The 19,734-nt window shown below is 42.7% G+C and overlaps 1 protein-coding gene across 1 annotated transcript in view; it reads left to right on the forward strand.

The window, feature by feature from the left end:
• The window catches only part of CFAP43 (cilia and flagella associated protein 43), a 505,375-nt gene that overhangs the window by 441,132 nt on the left and 44,509 nt on the right, over positions 1–19,734 (forward strand). The window contains exon 32 of the mRNA XM_069239443.1: positions 17,563–17,770. Within this exon, the coding sequence (XP_069095544.1) occupies positions 17,563–17,770 (208 nt within the window). The remainder of the gene's footprint in view (positions 1–17,562; positions 17,771–19,734) is intronic.

Here is a 19,734-nt window from a genome sequence, read left to right on the forward strand (position 1 = left end):
GAGACTTAGTGAACCCAATTGCGTGGTATTGATCTGACCTTAGAAGTTGTGGGTGTGATCTTGGCTGTGTCCCATTCATCCACAAAGTTGATCTGCTCTGGACATTGGACAAAATTTCTGGGCCACTGTGAAGACCACTGGGTTAATCCACTGCAGACTAAACATTCTGATTTACTTCTGTTTTTCCTGACTTTATCCCAGAAAGGCCTTGACGTGAAATCTATTAAAGATTATTTGTCAGTCTTTTACGATTGTCTGTGTTTGCCCGATCACCGCTCCCTGTTTAACTCACCAATAATAAATTAGCTTACATATACGTTTCATCCTTCTGCTTTTGTTATGACTCAGTGGGACCTTAACTTGGTTATAACTTTCTTAATTTGCACGCCTGTTGAGCCTATGTACATCTCTTCACTGACACTTCTGCCCCTGAAGACTGTCTTCCTCATTGCCATCACTTCTGCACACGATGTCAGAGAAATGCAACCACCTTATATCGCCTTCTCCTTACAACTTGGTGTTTCGGACCCAGGTATCCTTTCTATCAAAAATGGTGTTGTCCTTTGATAAAGGGATAGTCTATCATATCCACATCTTTTTCTGTCCTCCACCTCCCTCTAAAGAGGAGGGGAAGCTTTATGGATTGAAACCCAAGAAGCCCTTAGCTTTTATTTTTATCGAACTAAGGAGCATTGTGTGGATGACCAACTCTGTGGAGTGTTCTGGTGTGAAAAAGGGCGAGGCAGTACAGAAATAGACCTCATCCAGATGGATTAGCATCTGCAAAACAATGTGCTATACCATGACTAAGAAGTATACAAAAAAAGTGATGGATGTAATGATTGAATTTATTTCAGCCACTGGTAATTACTCGCCCCGCATCCCACTCCATCATTATTTTGTACAACATGCCACATGAGTTTGGACCAAGCCATACACAACTTAGTCTTGATGCTGCTCCAAGTGGAACAGTCCAGCCTGAATTGAATAAGAAGGGACCTCCTGAAGGCCTTTGAGCTCATGCTATTGAGCTAATGCTGTCACTAAATCCTTAGCCAGGGGTCTTCCAGTGCTGGAAATCTGTCAGGTGGCTACATGCCGGTCAGGCATTCCACCATCAACGACTGTTCGAAAGGAGGGCCGTTTGCTTGCTTGTTCCTGCAGGATTTCCTTTCATAAAGTCCATTCCATAGACCCCTCTTTTGGAAGGTACTGCCTTGGTATCGCTTCAAAACCTGTGGAATCCATGGTTGGAAAAATACATCAGAAGAACTTTGATTCCCACTCTTTCTAGTGGATACCCTGTCCAACTGTAGATTCTACCCTGCTCTCTCTCACCCCCTTCTGTGGACTAGACTTCTAGGTTTTAATAAGGTGCCATTTTATATTCTGCACAGTCACTCTCCAGAATCTGTTTCTTATCTTCCGCATCTAAGCGCTCAGAATGCTTTATGATAAACTGATGTCAGCTTACCATGGTGGCACATCGATAGAACTCTGCACCATCACTTCCAGAAGTGGGCAAGGTACCATCAAGTTTGATAATGCCACCTATCGGCATGGGAACAGTTGCTGAAACGTTTTTGGATCCAGTATGGTGTCTGGGGCAATTCTAGTGGTGCAAAGCAGGGAGTTAGGTAGAGAATCCACCCGAAAGAGAACTACCTGAATTAAAGTAACTTGTTACACATCCTCAACTGGCTCTACTCCAGGGTACCCCCTACCAAAAAGTCCCTGAAATGCCTGACTGTAAAGCACTAGAGCTTGGTGAGGTGATGCTGTTGATGAAACCATAATTGACAAAGCAGTTACTAGCAACATCTTTGGACCCTTATTTGAATGGAAAGGCACTGTCTCCATCATTAAGGAGTTCTTTATCACTTGAATAAATGTTCATTGATTATGAGGCCACCGTCACCGAAATAGCCATAGAGACTTCCTTGTCCATGACTCAGCTGATGAGCAACCCTTTTGGCGATTACTTCATCAGCAAAGACCTCATTATCATCATACAGGACTGTGGAAATCTCAAAGGGTCTTGTTAATGATTCCCTCATTGACGACCTCACAGTTCCAGCATCACTTACACCAAATTACTGCCTGTTTATCACCCAGTAATATGTTGCCAAGACCACCATTGAAGATTTTTTAGACCAAAATTGAGGGTTGCGAGGATGAGATGTCTGATGAGCATCATTCTGATCCTACCTATAGTCCAGCGGATTTAAATGTCAAATGTCAAGACAAGGACAGCAACCTTGACCCAGATGACCTGTTCTTGCTGCAGGTGCATCTATCTTCCTACCAGGGTGAGGATGTAGGTCACAGATATGAGAACCACAAACCAGACAACAATAGACAATATGACCTATCTTTTGAGGAAGGTTATCAAAGTGGTAGATACAGTGAATGACCCATGATGCAGGTATCAATGGATTTGCTAAGAGACCTTCAGCCCATGATGGCGGAATACCATGAAAGATTTCCTGCAGTGCCACAACCTCAAAGGTCAGTTTCTCTTCAACCAATACCACATCAATAGATAGTACCACTAATGCTAATGGCCCCATATCAGCTGTTGGCTCCTTTGTTTCCCCAGCAACCACCATCTCAGTTACGGTTTCTTCTGCAAGTTGTTCATCTTCTCAGGATGCTGCAAATTCAGATATAGATAATATTTCAGAAGGATAATTATTTATCACAACTCCTCCTACTGAGTATCATGAATGATATGACTGTAGTGGAACCACCTTCGGTAGACTCATCAGAAGACAACATTGCTTAGTTCCATTACTTGATTGAGAGAGCATTACAAAAATGTGTTCTTCATTTGTGAGTCCAAGCAGAGGACTGTTTCCTCTATGACCAAGGAGAGCATCCAAAGCAAATCTGATTCTGTATCATCCTTGGTTACAGGAGAAGAAAGTTATGCACACTCCTGCTACTATTACTGCTGAGGTACTTTGGGAGAAAATAAACAGTACCCAAGAACACACCACTTTGCTTGATCAGTCATCCAAAAGGCTATTCTATAGTGGTGCAGGCACCTTAAAGGTACTTCAACAATCCATAAACATCTTGCACAGCACCCCTTGATAGGGAGGGTCGCAGTATCCATGCTTTTCCGAAGTATCATCCTCGGACATTCCCCAAATTGCTCTACTAATTCCCTAGCCATCAAGGGTAGACACAACAAACAAATGTGAAATGACATGGCACCTTATGTGGAGCTAATACCGGAAGATGGGGGATGAGACCATGGCTATCCTCCATGAAGGAGAGAGAATATCTGCAGTTACGGCTGAACCTTTCATGGACATTTCCTATATGCGTTCCTGTCAGCTGGCCAGGGTTGATGACCCAGGGATGTTGTCAACCCCTCCACCCCCGCTTTAGCACCTACAGCGGGGGGAGGTGGAGCCTTTTGAAGGGTCTCTTCTCTCTGTAACTCGGCAGTCAAAGGCTCATAATTAATTCAGAAGGATAGGGAGGTGAGTGAGCGGACGGATGGATGGATGAGTGAGTGAGTAAATGGTTGGAAGGATGAGTTAATTGGGTAGATGGATGGATGAGTGAGTGCAAGGATGGATCGATGAGTGAAAGGGTAAATGGATGGATTAGTGGATGGCTGGATAGGCTGAGTGAAAGAGTGGATGGATGAATGAGCTAAATGTGGGATGGATGAGTGATAAGGAGGGTAAATGGTTGGCTGGATGAAAGGATGGATGGATGAGTAAAAGTGGATAGATGAAGGAGTGAAATTGGGATGGATGGATGAGTGAGTGAAATGATGGATGAATGAGTGAAGGGGTAAATGGATGGCTGGATGATTGGATGGATTATCAAAGGGTGGATGAATGAGTGAAAGGATTGATGGCTGTGTAAAAGTAGAAATGGAGGGATGGTGAGAAAAAATAGATTAATGTGTGACTGAAAGGATGGATGATGAGTGAAAGGGTAAATGGATGGCTGAATGGATGTATGGAGTGAAAGGCTGGATGGATGGACAGGTTGAAAAGGTGGATGGATGAGTAAAAAGATGGATGACTGAATGAATGAGTGGAAGGATAGATGGATCTTGGGATGAAAGGATGGATGGATGAGTGGATGATGGAAGAGGGATTAAAAGGGAAATTAGATGGCTGGATGTGTGCTTTAAGGAAATGATGGATAAGTGAGTGAAAAAGCAGATGGATAGATGCATGCTGAATGAGTGAAAGGATGGATGTAAGAGTGGATGAGTGAAAGGGGAGGATGGGTGGCTAAATGGTTGAATTGATGGATGAGCAAATGAAAGGGTGAATGGGTGGATCGATGAGTGGATGGATGGATTATGATGGGAGAAAGGATGGGTGGGTGGATGGTTAGGAGAAAGGATGGTTGGATAAGTGGGTGGAAGGATGGGTCGATGAGAGAAACGGTAAATGGATGTCTGGATGGATGAATGAATGAGCTAACAGATGAATGGATGGATAAGTGAAAGATGAATGTAAGGATGGATGAATGATAAGGAGGATAGACGAATGGATGAATGAGTAAAAGGGTGGATGGATGGCCGAATGAGTGAAATGGGGGATGGATGGACGAATGTGTGAAATGATAGATGGATGAGTGAAAGGGTACATGGATGGCTTGATGAGTGGATGGATATCAAAGTGTGGATGAGTGAATGGATGTATGGATGGGTGAGTGAAAGGGTGGACGGATGAGTAAAAGGGGGGTTATATGGAGTGAAACAACGGGTGGATGAGTGAAAGTGTGGATGGATGAGCAAATGGGTGGGTGGATAGGTGGGTGGATGGATGACTCAATGGATAGATGAATGAATGGATGAAGGGGTGATGGATAAGTGAAACGATGTGTGACTGAGTGAAAGGATGGATATGTTTGATGTATAAGTTTGAAGATGGATGGATATATTTGGGCAAGATGGATGGACGGGATGGTGAAAGACTGAATGGATAACAGAATGTATAGGTGAAATGATGGATATCAGCAGGTGAATGGACGGATGAAAAAACAAACTGATACATGCTTGGATGGAAGAGACAAGCATGCTTTTCTGGAGAGGTTTGCAATGACTTTCTTCGCTTCTTAGGTGCCATAAGAGCTTTGGTTTAAAATGGGGGGTATTTGATTTTTTGGCTACCCCCTAGTGATGTCCTGTGATCATAAGATTATAAGGCTTGCTCTGAGGTTCCTTATTTCGTCCAGAGGTCAAGCTTACATGATGGATTTATCCTCTGATGGGTCGCAGTGCTGATGGTGCACTTCATCATGATAAAATGGACTCTGAAACTGCTAGGTTGTTAATAATCTTTTAGTCCTTTTGAGGATTACGAGGATAAGTACATCAATCTTTTTTGGCTGTCTTACCAACTCTACCTACACTAGAAGATGTCCTACTAATAGCAACCTTATGTAACCTGACCAGCAGTCTAGAACTTCATGAAGGCACTTACAATCCTATTCCACAGAGTTAAAAATTAAGAATGTGGTCAATTCATGTCCTAGGAGTAACGAAGACAGTGACTTCCCACCAGTGATGGCTACACTCCTGTTGTATTGTTACATATGTATTGACTGTGCATCTTGTGCTGTATTCTTGTTGTGCTTTAACTCCAGATTCTAGCTCGTGTTTGGTTGCGATCAGGTACTCATTCTGATTGCTGCTTTGGACGAGTCGGGATCTGGTCGTGGGCCCCTCATATTGAGACATTCAAAAAAGTGTCCAACTTACTCCTCTGTGGTCTTCTATCGATTACCCATTCAACGACCCCCCAGCACCAAATTGTGTTGGTCGGGCTCTTCTTATTTATAGGAATGGTCACACATCAGTTAAGATGAATGGGGTTCTGGATGTAAACCAATGGAGGCATACTCTTGAGTTTGCTGTGAAACCTCCCTCTTTGGGGTCACCATCTGCAGCTTCCACAGCTGCAAGCAGAGATCCTGTCAGTGATACAAAAAGAGGACCTTGAAACCGTCCACATACCTCACTGAAACAAGGAGTTTTATTCAAGGTTCTTTACATATAAATAAGAAATCATTTAGAATGATCACTCTGCAAGACATTCTTCTGCTCTTAAACAGTGGGTAATATATAAGTGCTGGATTTGAAGGGTACGTGCACAGTGCGCACTAGCTTGTCATCACTTCTAGATATGAGTTCTACGATTCAGTTTCAACAGTATCCCCTACATGGTCATGAAGTGCATGGCTGCAGAAGCTGCATCCAGTTGAATCCCTTCGAATCAACAGTCATCAAGCCTTCCCTTACATGGATGATTGGTTTATAAGTAGGAGACTATGATACAAGGCAGCAGTATCTACCGGTGCCTGTCTACACCTGAAACTGAATACAGAAGGGATTTTGTAGAAATCATTCATTCATTATCTGAGATCCATTCCCGATAGCAGAGAATGGAAACTATTTCCATCAGAGGACACACAGACTGCAAAGCACTTCAAGAATGCAAAGCAAACATTCGTATGTAGTTACAAACTTAGGAATAATGTTATAATGCATATCATTGATTCCCAACTGTCATATTCATGTAAGAACTCTACAAGAACAACAAAACACACAATGGATGCACTCTCTAGTTCTTTTGAGCTCATAACAGATTGAGCTATATAATCCATTTCATGGTGGGCCAACAGTGCTATTACCAATGCAAGAGGCCAGTTTTGTGTTTACTGAGTTCAGCTGTCTCATGAAAAGGATGGAAAGTGCACCTTTTAGAGCTTTCAATCGGAGGATTATAGACCCTGGCAGAGACATATCTGTATATCAATGTGTTAGAATGCAGGACCATAAGCTGAACCCTCACTTAATTTCTTCCCAGGAAACAGCAATCATTAGTTCAGATTCGAACAGACAATGCTACGTGGTTGTTATATCTGAACATGCAAGGGAGAACACACTCACAACCAGAAGAAGCTTAATGCTTGTGGACATGGGTGATCCTGCACATAATTTGCTTTTAAGCAGAACACCTACGTATCTCTAGCAATGGCTGGGTAAACAGGCTTATGAGGTCAGTGGGAGGATGCCACAAGTGGGAATTACAGGAGCACACATTTAACAAGTTGTTCCATAAGTGGGGAAACCCACAGTAGACCTCTTTGCAACAAAGGCCAATAGCCAATGCTGTTTCTTTAGCATCAGTCAATGGCAACCTGGAATGAGGAGAGAGGTATTTACGAAGCCTGGGGGCATATTCACCTAAGCCTTTCATGTTGCTTCCCTTTGTTGCACAAATGGTAGTCAAATTCAAGAGGTAGATGCCTCTGGGCAACTACACATTTCTTCTGTGGCACTACAAAAGACAGATGATCCATCTATTGTCACCTCAACAGTGAGGTCCTAAGAACAGTGAATCTGCCAGCTGACATTTTAGGTGAATGCAATAAGATTAGTGCTAGAGCTCAAGGCCAGACTACACACATTACTTAAAATGCAAAGTGAAAGCTCTTCTGTGCTTGCTGTGAGTCAAAACGTCTGCATGTGCTTCATGCTCAAGCTCAACAGTTTCTCCTACATCTTCTAGAAGCATTTCCAGATACTTCTGCTGTGATTCAGTGCCTTCAGTTTTTTCATGTAGATTATTCAAATAAAATTTGAGAGGGGTTTCAAGGACAGTCCCACAAGTGAGATTGTAATTGTATTTATATAGCGCTTACTACCCCTGACGAGGCGTTGAAGTGCTTTTTGGCAAGTAGCACGCAACTCCGGAACCCAAGAGGAATTAGTGGTGGATTAGTATAGGGAAATATGAGTACGGTATTAGTATTATTATGAGTTAATTCGAGCAGAGGATATGTGGGCTTGTTAATTGGATTGACTAGAGTAATGGAGGGATAGAGGAGGGAAAAATCCACAAGTGTTAATTAGGAGTTTATAGTAATAGGATGAGGCTTGGGATGAGTAAAGGAGAGATGGAAGAGGGAAGAGTCTGTGGAACGGGGTTAGGGAGATCATAGTAGCAGGAGGGGTTTTGGATGAGTCAAAGGTGAGATAAATGAGAGAGAAGTTAGTAGGGTTGTTTGGGAGATCATGATAGTAAACTTAGATTTGTTGTGAGCTAGAGGCAGTAGAGGAGGGAAGAGCTTAGGCAGGGTTATTTTGGAGATGAAAGTAGTAGAATGGGTTTGGGATGAGTCAGAGTGGGGACATAATCAAATTATAAATATTTATCAACACAGGCATATGCAGTCCATTGCTGTTTGAATATGGTGGTTATGAAGGAAACAACCAACTCTTGAGTAGTCTTCTGAAGGCAAGGTAGTTATCCGTGGATCTCATATCTGGGGAGTAATGAATTCCATAGTTTGGCTGCTTTAACGGTGGAGGATGTACAACCTATTGTCTTTGTCTTGTATGGTGGGGTTTTAAGGCGGGGTGCCAAACTTGAGCGGAGGTTTTTTTGTTGAATGTATTTGGTTATTTTGTTTCTGATGAAAAGCGGTCCTATTTCATGTATAGCTTTGTGGGTGATACAACGCAGTTTTAAGGTGGATCTTCTGGCAATGGGTAACCAGTGGTGTAGTGCTCTCAAGGCAGGGGAGATGTGGGCCTGTGGCTTTACATGTAATAGTAGCCTGGCAGCTGAGTTCTGAATACGTTGTAGTTTTTTCATAATAGATAGAGATGATCCATGGTAGAGACCATTGGCATAATCCAGTTTGGATAGTACAAGAGAGATAGTAGCCTGTACCTTGTGTGGAAATCCAAGGTGGTGGAAGATGTGTCGCAGAGTCTTCAAGGTGATGAAGCTTGATCATGCTAATTTGTTCACTTGGGCATTCATTGTTAACTTGGAGTTCATGGTAATTCCAAGATTTTTAACTTCCTTGGATATTTGAGGAGGTGGTCCGAGATAGTCAGGCCAGGTGCACAGTGGGTCATCATTTTTCAAGTCGTCACATGTGAGTATCAACGGCTCTGAGGCAACTGAAGATTTGTGAGTTTTTAATGTCTTTGGGGCATTCCAATTTAAGGAGTATTTGTGTGTCATTTGCATAGTTGTAGCATGTGAGTTGGAAATCATTGATCAGTTCTGATAATTACATCATCTAGATGTTGAAAATAATAGGTGAGATAATTGATCCTTAGAGGACACCTGCTTTTTGGATTAGGGTTTAGATGAGAAGAGAAAAGAATACATAATATTAGTTCTGGTTTGAAGGTAGGATGTAATCCAGTTGAGAGTAGTCCCTTCTATGCCGGCTTCGTGGAGTCATTGAATTAGGGTGTCATGGTCAACAGTATCAAAGGCAGCTGAGAGAGGACCAAGAGAAGTAATGCAGCAGCTCCATTGCGGTCGACTGTGTTTTTAAGATCATCTCAGATTGCTATGAGTGCCAATTCAGTGCCTCTTCCTGGGCAGAATCCAGTTTAGGAGTCTTAAAGCATAGAATTGTCTTCAATGAATTGTGACATCTGGGCGAATGCTGCTCTTTCTATCAGTTTGTCCAGGAAAGGTCCATTTGTGATTGGTCTGTAGCTGTTGGGGTCCTATGGGTCGAGATTCATTTTCTTTAAAAACGGATGCATGTATGCCTTTTTCGGGTCTTCAGCAAAAGTTTCTGTTAGAGTTCTTGATGATTCTTCTTACAGGTCTGGCAGCAGAAGTAGCTAAAAGAATGTTCTTGAAGATGTGTGGTGGACAAGGGTCAGAAGGGCAACCGGAAGGCCTGCTTGCTTTGATCAAGTCCATAAATGGTTTTTGTTTGAAGGAGTGCAGAAGCTGGGTTGATTTAGTCTTGGAGGGGATTTTAGGAAAAGGGTTTGTGCTGATGGTTTTCTTTTGTTTTAAATAGGAGTCCAGTGTGTCTGCCTTGGTTTGTTTAATGAGTTTCCAGTTTGTTTGTGAAATCTTGAGTGGTGGTGTAGGAAGCTGGCCTGGTGTGTGGTGGGTACCCTAGGTACTGACACCTTATACCAGGTCCAGGTATCCCCTCTGAGTGAAGTTTAGGTAGTGTCTAGAAGCCAGGCTTTCTAGAGGTAGCTGTGGATGAGCAGCCAAGGCGTATCTAAGAGACACGCAAAGCTCTTCCAATGCCACTGTAATCACACAGCACTTACACACATGAAAGAAAACACTCAGTTGTACAAAAATAAAGGTACTTTATTTTTGGAACACAATACCTCAAAATACTAGAAGGGCAACCCTCCAATAGAAGGTAAGTAATACACCAAATATATACACACTAGTAATCAGAAATAGGCATAGAAAAGGTTAGAAAACAGTGCAAATATCAATAACCAATAGTGACCCTAGGGGGGACCCAAACCATATACTAAACAAATGGAATGCAAACACAGGATCCCCACCTAGGTAAGTGGAATGTGTAGAGGGGAGCTGGGAGTACTAAACAAAACCATAGAGGTAAGTAAAATAGTAACCCCCAGCGACTAGGAAAGCAGGAGTAAATCACTGGAATTTCCCCAAACCACCCAAAAGGAAGGAAAAGAAGACACCCAGGCAAGACTGCAAGAAACCAGAGGTGGATTTCTGGACAAGAAGAGCTGTGGAGAGAGTGAACAAAGTCAAAGAGTCACAGTGGAGTTCAGGAGGAGTAGAAGCTACTTCCCACGCAGCTGTACTTGCAGGAGTTGGTTGATGGTGAGGAAGAACAGGTCTGCACTGCAGCCTTGGAGCTGGAGAAAAGTTCCTGATGGATGCAGAAGATGTCCCACGCTGGAAGGAAGATTGCAGATGGGTGTTGGTGCAGGAATTTAACGAGAAGCCTTGGCAACAGCAAATTTGTGGTTAGTGGAAAAGTGGTGCTGCCGGGGACCAGCAAGCCCCAGGAGGACTCAACCCAGGAGGGGGAGTCACAGGGGACCCTCAGTGTCGCAGAGAGTCCACAGGAGCAGAGGCAGCACCCACAGGAATCCCATACGATGGGGACACAGAAGTCGTAGAGGGAGCCCATGCAGCACTACAGGAAGGGATCCCGCGCCGCAGGAGAACCATGCAGAGAGCTGTGCATCGCAGGAAGGAGTACTGGGGACTGGAGCTACACGACAGCTGAAGATCCCTTGGAGGAGATGCAAACAATCCTTGGCAACTGCAACAGATGCAGTGCACAGGGGTACTGTCCTGCGCGGGAAGCTAAGGGCTTACTTCCACCAATGTTGGACAGCTGGCAGAGAGGACCAAGAGGACTAATCCGGACCACCACCTGTGATGCAGGATCCACGCAGCTCAGGATGAGAGGAGATCCATGAAGCTGGTTGTCTTTGCAGCAGGCACCTGCAGATGCAGGGGAGTGACTCCTTCACTACAAGGGAGATTCCTTTTTCTTCTTGTGCAGGCTGAAGAGTTGCTGTCTTCAGAGGATGCACAGCTGGGGAAATGTTGCAAAGCTGAAAGGAGCCGTGGAAACAAAGTTGCAGAAGAGTCTTCTTTGTTGATTGCAGTGTTGTTGGTTCCTGGAGGGTCCAGTCGTGGTTCCAGTGGCCAGACTTCAAAGTGGAGGTTGCAGAGGAATCCTGCTGGAGTCTTGGAAGCTCAATCTAAAGTTCCACCCAAGAGAGAGAGAGATCCTAAATAGCCCTGAAAGGGGGATTGGTCATCTAACCAGGTAAGAACCTATCAGGAAGGGGCTCTGACATCACCTGCCTGGCCTGGCCACTTAGATGCTCCCAGAGTTTCCTGCCAACCTTGGAAACAAGATGGCAGAACCCGGGGAGCTTCTGGAGGAGCTCTGAGCACCACCCCTGGGGTGGTGATGGACAGGGGAATAGTCACCCCCCCTTTCCGTTGTCCAGTTTTGCACCAGAGCAGGGACTGGGGGTCCCTGAACTGGTGTAGACTGATTTATGCATGGAGGGCACCAAATGTGCCCTTCAAAGCATACTAGTGACTTGGTGAGGCTACCTTCCCAAGCCAGTCACACCTATTTACAAAGGGAGAGGGTGTTACCTCCCTCTCCCAAAGGAAATCCTTTGTTCTGCCTTCCTGGGCTTGATCAGATTAAGCAGCAGGAGGACAGAAACCTGTCTGAGGGGTAGCAGCAGCTCGGCTGCCCGGAAAACCCTGTAAGACTGGTGGTAGCAATGCTGGTGGTCCTCTAAGGAGCAGCCAGAGTGCATATAATCATACTTCCAATACCTGCAATAGTATTGGGGTATGATTCCAACATGTTTGATACCAAACATGCCCAGGTTCGAAGTTACCATTATGTAGCTGGACATAGGTATGACCTATGTCCAGTGCATGCGTAAAATGGCATCCCTGCACCCACAAAGTCCAGAAAAATTGGCCTGGAGTTTGTGGGGGCATCTCTGCAAGTGCAGGGGTGCTCTCACACACAGGTACTTGCACCCTGCCTTCTGGGCTGAGAGGGCCTACCATAGGGGTGACTTATAGTGGTCTGGTGCAGTGACCTGTAGAGAAAATGGGTGCATGCTCCCGTTTCACGCAGACAACAGTGGCAGGCCTGCAGAACACTTTGCATGGGCTCCATGTGGGTGGCAGAGTAACTGCTGCAGCCCATAGGGATCCCCTGGTACCCCAATGCCCCGGGTACCTATGTACCATATACTAGGGACTTACATGGGGGGACCAGTATGCCAATTGTGGGTAGAAAAAGGTACAGTTATCAATTAGAAGGGATAGAGCATAGTTACTGGGGTCCTGGTTAGTAGGATTCCAGTGAACACAGTCAAACACACTGACAACAGGCAGAAAATGGGGGTAACCATGGAAAGAAAGAGGGCACTTTCCTACAAGTGGGATGAATTCCTTCCATGCATGTAAGTTTTCGAAATTCATTGAAAATTTCATAAAATTTTTAGCATTTAGAATTCTGTCAGAGTAGTGCCTTTTTGTAACTTTTTTTTGATTGATGATTTGTATATTCTGTTTGTTTGTGTAGCTGAAGTTTGTCTTGAATGTTGTTTGTTTTGAGCCAGGTCTTCACAACCTTCTGATTTATTGCTTTATCTTTAAGTTCTGTGTTTCTCCAAGGTGTTGGTTTTCTTTTGTCCTGTTTAGATATTCTGAGTAGTATTAGGATATCAAAAGCTTCCTGTAGCCACTCATAAAGTTTTGGAGCAGAATTAATTGTGTCTAGATCTGTGTTGGCTGTTAGTTGTGTTTCTAAGCCTTCAAAATTGAGTTTGCTCCATGTTCGATAGATGCATGTATGTAAGTTGCTATGGGGTGTGTTGATTTGTGGATTTTATGTTGGAAAGTTATCAAATGGTGGTCTGACCATGTGATTGGCATGATGCTTTGAACGGTAATTAGTTCAGGCTTTGCAAAAATGACATCTAGGAGGTGTCCAGCAATGTGTGTGGGATTGTGTACAATCTGATATAGGTCCAATGCGACTAGGCCAGTGGTGATAGCTTTTGAATGGGGCATATTGGGTTTGTCAAACCAAATGCTTAGGTCCCCAAGAATGCATAGGTTTGAGTAAAATGTTATTGGTGGAGGTCTGTAAAGGAGGAGAAAGTTACAGGAGGAAGTTGGTGTAGGGTTGCATCTGGTGAGGAGGGCCTCAGAACCTCGCATGGAAATGTCTGTTTTATTGATATTTATTGCTTGTTTGAATATAATAATTTCCTCAAACCTGATTCCGACAAATTATCACTTGTGTGCTATTTAGTGACCATTTCAGTGGAAAATGTGCTGCCTGTAAATTACAGTGCGGTACCACACCCTGTTTTGGTAACACGTTTGCGATAGTGTTCTCCAAAAAGGACCACCAGCTATATACTACACCCTTACCACTGTCCTGCTGAATATATTTGCTCCACTTGTTATTTGTGTGGGACAGTTGGAATTTTCACAATCCCTATTACTTCAGTGATGTAACAGTGATGGCATCATCCCCACTCTGAAAGGTGGTCCAGCACTATTTCCCTCAGCCTTTTTCGCCAATTTCTCAATGGGTGTTCGACCTCCAGTGACTGCTTCTTTAATAGTTAGATACATCACCCTTTGTCTCAAATAAGTGTAGTGGTATTGTTAATTTTCATCTAGATTATAGTTTCTCTTGCGTGATTTAAAAGACAAAACTGTTATTTACGTTAAACATATTGAGGACTATCATGTTCTTCCCTCGTTTCCATTTGTTGAATTGGCTTTGTTTTATTGCTAGTGTGAAGGCCAGATTGTGGTGGATGGTGATGTTTGAAGAGGGAGAGGTGGTCAGGTTGTAACATTTTATAAGGGTATCCTAAATATTTTATTTATTATTTCTAGTGGTGTTAATGTAGGCATGCCTATGGCTCTGTCTTTTTTTGGTTTCCAAATCAGACCGCCGGTAACTATTCTTGCCAAGTCCTTATCCACGTGGGTCAACAATTTGTCTCTTTCTCTCTCAATGGGACCAGCATGGAAAGACTTGTAGTTGTGCAGCCCTATAGTAGATTAAAAAGTCTGTGAAAGCTAATCTCACTGCCAAAGGAGGCAGATGCAATACTTTGTATGCTAGTATGGCTTTGTATCCCTGCCAAATAAAATTTAATTTCTGTAAATAATCTCCTATCTGATCAGTATCTGTGGTGCTTGGAAAAAGTAAAAATTCCTTGATGGATCATTCATTTTAACAGTGTGGATTCTGCTTAACTATGATGGCTAAGTAGAAGAGCATCTTCTGCAATAATTGTGCAAAGATGACAGGGGGTGTGGGTTGTTAACTTCATAGAGATCTGTATGGTCTGACCGTATTTGGACCCCTAGACATCTAATAGATTTAGTCGCTGATTTAAATGGGGTATGAATGGCAAAATAGCTCACCTTTGTTTGAATGAGTTTAAAGTTTAAAATCTCTGATTTTGTGAGGTTAATTTTAAAGCCAGAAACACTGCCTTAAAGTCTGGCAGTCAGGATAACAGTTGTATTGTTGAGTTGTTAGGAGATGTCAGGGTTTGCAGAATGTCATCTACATGTAGTGTAATTTTATGCTTCTCTTGCAAAATGGGATAGCTCTTATATCTTTATCCACACATGTTTTTTTCTGTGAAAGGTAATGAGACCTGTTGTAGGGGCTATATTACCTATAGGTGACTAAAACACTTGTTTACAAGAGAAAAATATATACATTTGCAGAAATTGAGAGCCCACCCTAGACAGGCTATGTCAGTCAGTTGAGAAAACACCAGTAGCAGGTCTAAATGATGCACTTTCCAGTTCCATTGGATCCATACTATGTGATGCATACTTAAAACAGTGGCACTGTCCCAGTCTCCCACCTGTGGATGTATTAGCTACTACATTGTTCTTATGTCCGTGTATCCGTGTAATATGCCTACCTATGCCAGATGAACCATTTTTTTCTATTGATGATTTTAGAAAGGTACACCAGAATCTTTCTAAAAGACAGTTTTTATTGATAGTCTTCATAGTTTACAATCCTATTAATGCTATGTGAGAGACTGCTAGTATGCTTTCCTCTTTGTAAAATATTGGATGACTAGTTAAAACTGACAAAATCTGTCCAAGCATCCCAGACATTGCTTAGAGAGAATTGGGACATATTAAAGACAGCGTAGCCGATCCACTACTAATATGCGACCGAAGCCATGATAAGCTAGCAAGCATGAACCGGCTCCTGAGGTGTGTTGATCTGAAGTCAACAAGCTATAAGAATGCTAAAATAGCTGGTTTCCAAAACGACGTCTCTGTTCCGGGACACTTACTTTAATGTGTACTTTGAATGATGACAGCAAGAGAGCTTAATGTTTTTTAGACCTATATGTTGGTTCCCTCTACATATATAAATTCCTAATAATTAGATGCTTTGCGAACCAACTACACATTTTCATACCTTATTTTCGGGAATAAAAAGGATTAATATTAATCCTTGAAAAAGTCTGTAGTAGACAAAATGAAACATGGTCGGCTGACAGATATGTATGTACTTATTCTCTTCATCAAGATTTGTATGGATGCTTAATGCAAAGACAATAAAACGGGATGAGCACAAAAACGTTTGAACTATCTTCTCCATGCAGTATTCACTACATATTTTATTTACTGTCATATGGTGCTCTGGTGTTATATTGTTAATTTGCATCTGATTGTAACCCAAGTATGGGTCACAAGGTATGGGACACCCTATTGGTATCAGGAAGTTGTCCACTGTTTGCAGCACTTAATGGACATTTATATTATAATTGCTATTGTAATGTCGTACCACCCCTTACATAGCTCACTGTAGATGTGCGATTATTTAATACCAATGCTATCTTAATTTGCTGTTCTGATGCATGAACACAAAGTTACACCGTTCTATACCCATACTGATGCTTTTTTTTACAAGGGAGTAGTTAAAAAAAAATTACAAATAAAATACTGCCACTTTGGCAGACCCATATATGGCAATTAATATACAAATAATATGAGCAACCCCAAGGGCCAAGGCAATTGTACCTCTGAGGAAATTTTGCAGAAAATGGTGCAAAATTATGAATATAATTGGGAGGTTTTAAAGGAATTTGGCCAAAAACTACAAATTTACCACTATTGACTTGTTTCTCTCATTCATCCCTTCCATCTTCTTTCTTTTTATGATTCTTTCCTTCGTCCTTTCTATCATAGTTCTACATTTTTTCTAACTTTTTTCCCTTTGATCTATTTCTCTCATTTCATCTGCCCTTTTATATAGATTTCTATCTCTTTGCTCTTATCATGCTCCTGCCATTCCTTTGCACCTTCTTAGCATCTTTTTTCTTTGGATACCTGCCATTATTTAATTCTATGTTTCTTTCAAATTGCTGTCAAAGCGCCCGCCAATTCGAAACAAACAGCCATGTCCTTGAGGTGGGTGGGTGAACATAGTAGGAGCCTGCCCTGGGAGCGACAGTCCCCAGGGCCATTATTGGCTCCACTCCAACATCAAACTTTGCCCCAGGGAGGTGGAGTCCCAAAGGGCTGGGGGTCTGCAACGGACCCTCTTGATTATTTCAATTCAGCCGTGGGGAGGTGGTGGTCCCTGTATCTGTGGGTGGGGCTGCATGCCCCTCCCCCCCTTAATGTGAAATGAATTGCCATAGGGATGTAGCAGTCTCCGGAGCTGTAAGGGTGCTGCGTGACTCCCCCCCCCTTAATGTGAAATGAATTGCCCCGGGGAGGTGACGGTCCCCGGGGCTGTGTCCCCTCCTTCCCCGCATTAATTTCATCTTTTTCCCTGGGGAGTGATGGACTTACTACTTCTTTTTTCAATGTTAGCTTTCACAATTAGAAGTTTGTGCATACTGACAAGCAGTAAACTTACTCAAAAATGTAAGTTAACTGAATGGATCGGGCTCAATGTTTACATTTTTCATATGCTAATTACTTTTGAAATTATGTACATTGATTAACTCATTTGCACTAGCTTAGTATTTCATAAAATGGCCAATAAAGTATCATCTCTAATTCAAAACCGTAGGAGGGCCAGACCTGATATGTACGCCATTAGAAACTGGTTTGCAGAGCTCTTCCATGCTACTGTGCTTAGAATTCTAAACTAGCGTGAGAATGTAGTTCCTTTGACTCTTATCATATGGTTTTGTGACAGTGTTTCCTTATATGACCCACATGTTAATGATTCCAGAGTACTACGGATGCGGACACAGACAGACGGCTCCAGCCCCATAGGTGATCCCCCAGGGGGGCTGAAATCTCATGAAGATGCAGCTACCCTGCTAGCCAAAGCTATGGATGAACTTGATGCTCCCGAGAACATGCCAGAAGATGTAGAGTTACCTGTCTTTGGACGATTCTGCCTCTCTAGAAGGCAGAAAATCAAATCTGAGCAAGAGGTTTGTAGAACATTTGCGGTAATCCTGTTAACAGATTTAGTGTAACAAGATATGTTGTGGAACCTGGTGTGTTAAAGATTCTTTAACATTCTAAAATAGCAGTCCATTTCTGTAACAAAGAGTAAATAGAATGAAAATCTAAAGTGTCCTTTTTCAGGGTGTGTAGTAATCTTATAACTTACTAAGATATGGAAAATGCCTAAAATATATGTGATAAAGTACCCCCTGCTTTACATTATAAGAATATTATGAGCGACTAAGGAGTTCCATGCCCATACAAAGGAATGCGGTGGAAGAGCGAGTTTCCTTATAAGGTTGTGGAACTCTGAAAAGCATTTTTTGTTTTGGTTATACCTTTCGTGCCAATTTGATGAATCTTCATGAAACTCTTAAAAAAACACTTCATCTACCTCAGCTACTTCCTGGAAAGTTTTGGTGTGATCTGTCAACTGGGGGCCAGTGAAAAAGGGGCATCTCAAATACATTTTCCAAATGCAATTTTACATAGGAAACTTGAACAGCGATACCGAAAAAAACATCTGAACAGAATTACACCAAATTGATCAGAAAGCGTGTTTTTGTGATTTGGTGTAAATCTGTGAGGTCAATTGTGCATTCTGATTTACTGGCCGCAATGTGAAGGAACATCTTAGGACTCAGGATCTCTGTCCTGAGTCCTAGAAAATACATAAAAATAAGATATAAGGGGGCATTGTAGCGGTCCCCTGAACCCTATGGACCTTGTGGGGAGTTGTCCCACAGAGTCAACAGTAAATATCATTTTTTTCTCACAGTTTTGGGAATCCCTGGATCCACCGCAACACTCAGTATGGCCCACCTTGAGAATCGCCATTGATCAGCAGATTCCCAAAAGTACTAAAAAAAAAAAGAAGAGAAAAAAAGGGGAAGGTGGGTGACTGTGGGTGTTTGGGCACATCTTGTTTATCTCCTAAACCTTCCTGAAGAGTTTGTCCTTGAATTGGAGCCCAAGGTGTCAACATGGTAAAGCCTGGTGAGAGCTTATTGCTACAGATGTTTTGCATGTGCAAGTGAGCCTGCTCGCAGGGAGTACTTCCAATAGCCATTGCACCATGTCATAGTTGTCCTCATGGACAACCCCTTCCTACAACCCATCTGAAACTCAGCTGCCTTAACCTCCCACACAGAACTCCACAGCCCACCACACCTCAGTGAGCTCCACTGGCTCCTGAAACACCAATATGCTAATTTCAAACTTCTCACACACAAACAAACATTCAAGGCACTACACAACTTAGGCTCTACCTACCTGAACAGTCGCTTCTCCTTCCACCTACCACTCAGACACCTGTGCTCTATAGGACTCCTACTTTCACACATGCCACACATACAGAGAACTAGATCAGGAGGACAAATGTTCTCTTACATTGCTCCTAAAAGGTAGAACCGCCCCCTAGACCACATTTCAGCCTCTGCCTCTCTTCTTGAATTCTGCTGAAGACCTGGCTTTTCAATTAACCAACCTACCATAGGTAGGGAAAGGCACAAACACACGCTCGTGGGTGGTAGTGTACTTTACAGACATACATAACACAATATGATCTTTCAGCTTAAGCAGTGTGGGTAATCTTTTTCACTGATAGGTGGATATTGATCCAAAAACCCAGTGATTCAACTTAAGGTACCTTGATAGAAGTGAAGCCAGCAATGTGGCTGGTCCAGAGAGCCAGTCCATTTTGAAATTGGCTTTGTGAAGCCTTCTAATAAGGATCACTTGGGCTTTGTCTATGTTTAGCTTTAAGTTTAATTACATAAATTGGTGTAAATATGATAAATTGAGGTGCTATATTTTTCTGTATATTTGTAAGTTGTCTGCATGTATGTGAATATCCACCCTTTTCCCCTTATCAAGATTCTCAGCAGTTCTACATACAAATTGTACAACATTAAGTGCAAGGATAGATACCTGAGCGGCCCTCAAGGGC

This window comes from Pleurodeles waltl, chromosome 6 (assembly GCF_031143425.1).
Source record: "Pleurodeles waltl isolate 20211129_DDA chromosome 6, aPleWal1.hap1.20221129, whole genome shotgun sequence".
Lineage (NCBI taxonomy): Eukaryota > Metazoa > Chordata > Amphibia > Caudata > Salamandridae > Pleurodeles > Pleurodeles waltl.